The sequence below is a fragment of the Echinops telfairi genome, unplaced genomic scaffold (genome assembly GCF_000313985.2).
Source record: "Echinops telfairi isolate 266 unplaced genomic scaffold, ASM31398v2 ScPeMD7_7424;HRSCAF=8462, whole genome shotgun sequence".
NCBI lineage: Eukaryota > Metazoa > Chordata > Mammalia > Afrosoricida > Tenrecidae > Echinops > Echinops telfairi.
The window spans coordinates 25,159,796-25,162,119 of NW_022111324.1; the positions used below are offsets into that span (position 1 = coordinate 25,159,796).

Genomic DNA, 2,324 nt, shown 5'->3' on the forward strand with positions numbered 1-2,324 from the left:
TATAGAACGTTTAAGCGAGTGTATAGGGAATATTCCAGCAGGATTATAGAAAGTTTATGTGGGTGTATAGGGAATATTCCAGCAGGATTATAGAAAGTTTAAGCGAGTGTATAGGGAATATTCCAGCAGGAATGCCTGCTGCTTGGGTGATTCAGCTCCACTCATGGGCCACTGGTCATTGCAGAAATAGTCTTAAAATTTCTTTTCATTTTAAACTTCTGCTAGACCTTTAATTATTATAATATTTTATTTTTATGATACATGTTTACTGATTGCAATGCTTGACATATAACCTCCCCTCCCACAAGGGGGAGGTTGAACAACAGATATGGGTGAAGGGAGACAGCGGTTTGTATAAGCTATGAAAATGATAATAATAATTCATAAATTATCAAGGGTGCATGAAGGTGGGAGGGTGGGGAGGGAGGGAAAAAAGAGAAGCTGGTACCAAGGGTTCAAGTAGAAAGCAAATATTCTGAAAATGCTGATGGCAACATATGTACAAATGTGCTTGATACAATGGATGTATGGATTGTTATAAGAGCTGTAAGAGCCCCCAATAAACTGATTTATAAAGAAAAATAAGCGATAGTATTCATTTTCAATTCTGGGGGAAAAAACAAAAATAAAATTTTAAAATGCAGCACTGGTAGCATGGTGGGTTAGGTCTTGGGTTGCTAAGCTCAGGGTCAGCAGTTTGAAACCACCAGCTCCCCCTCGGGAGAAAGATTAGGTTTCTGCTCCTGTGAAGAGTTACATTATCAGAAACCCACAGGGGCAGTTCTACTCTGCCCTGTACACGCACTGTGAGGTGTAATTGACTCAATGACAGTGAATTTTCCTTGCGTGTAAAAACATCACGTATTTGAAAAAGCAGGACAAACAAACTTTAAGCCCTTTGAGGGTAGAGACCAATATCACGTGCCTTTCTTTGCAGCTTCTAGGATAGAGACTCCTGCAATTGGATGCTTAATAATAATACATTGATAAAATGCTGATAAACTTCATCCTTACAATGGTAAAGATGCAAAGCTGTGGGATCATTCTCTAATTAGCTTATGAAAGTCATTCAAAAGACTGGCAGTAAAAAAAGCATGACAGCGAATGATGTGAAGTTCCCATCTTCTGAGGTTTTCCAAATGGCCCCAGTTGTGTTCGCCATGTGGTGAACATTGACCTGAGCGGGAAGTGGTGGCTCAGGGCTGACCCTCCTTGTCCTAAGAGGCAGGCCCCCAAATTAACTCGTTTGAGGCAGAACCTGGGGATGGGGTGTGTCCCCAAGTCTGACTCTCTCATTTTTCATCAGACTTGTCCCATCATAGGGGGGCAGCAGTTAGGTTTATTTCTGCAAGCGCTTTGGGGATGTTTTCCTGTCTGACCCCTATCTTTCCTTCCGCCCTTGGCTCCTTTTATTCTCCCAGGATATAGGGAATCTGAACTTGGAAGCCAATGTGACAGCAGATGGAGCCTTGGCCCTGGAGAAGGGACTGGCCACGCTGAAGAGGGAGATGAGGGACGTGGAAGGAGAGCTGGCAAGAAAGGCACAGGAGTTCAGCACGGACATGGATGCAGTGCAGATGGTGAGTTTCCGTCGTTTCCCACAGGCGGTCCCTTGAATCTGGCCTGTATGAGAAACACCCTTTCAAGACTGGTTCGTGCTTGTTTTTCCACAGGTGATTATAGAAGCCCAGAGAGTCGACTCCAGGGCCAAGAACGCTGGAATGACAATCCAAGACACACTCAGCTCACTGGATGGCATCTTACACCTGATAGGTACGTGAGTTACCCGCCGGCTTCATCCCTGTGCGCCCTCCATCTGACATACATCTGGTGACGATCACGGTAGAACTGGGCCCCACAGGATTTTCAGGGGCCGATGTTTTTCAGAGGTAGATTGCCAGACCTTTCTTCTGAGGCATCTCTGGGTGGACTCCAACTGCCAACCCTTTTGTTTAGCAGCCAAATGTGTGACATCCGCACCACACGGGTACTCCTGTTCCCTCCCAAACTGCAATCACACCTGGGCATGACTGGGGGTCCTTGAGTTGCCTGTGTGGATAAGCTGGGAGAAACGTGAAAGCTGTAAGACCCTGAGATGCTGCACAAGGGGCTGAGGAGCACTGGGGGTCAGGAAAGTAGGTTTCCCCCGGGAGGCCTCCCAGAAGCAAACAGATTTGAACTGAAATCCTGGATTTGTGTGAAAGTGGTATCAAGCACTCATTTAACCTGTTGTATCAAACTTGGACTAGAGATGGAAGAAGACGTTCCACTCTAGAGTCTGGCAACCGTCAGGGAAAGGCTGGACTCTCCTTCTCCAGCTCAGT

The 2,324-nt window shown here is 45.9% G+C and overlaps 1 protein-coding gene across 1 annotated transcript in view; it reads left to right on the forward strand.

Moving 5' to 3' along the window:
* The window catches only part of LAMC2 (laminin subunit gamma 2), a 73,832-nt gene that overhangs the window by 69,065 nt on the left and 2,443 nt on the right, over positions 1 to 2,324 (forward strand). Inside the window, exons 21-22 of the mRNA XM_004706788.2 lie at positions 1,422 to 1,580; positions 1,674 to 1,773. Coding sequence (XP_004706845.1) covers positions 1,422 to 1,580; positions 1,674 to 1,773 — 259 coding nt within the window. The remainder of the gene's footprint in view (positions 1 to 1,421; positions 1,581 to 1,673; positions 1,774 to 2,324) is intronic.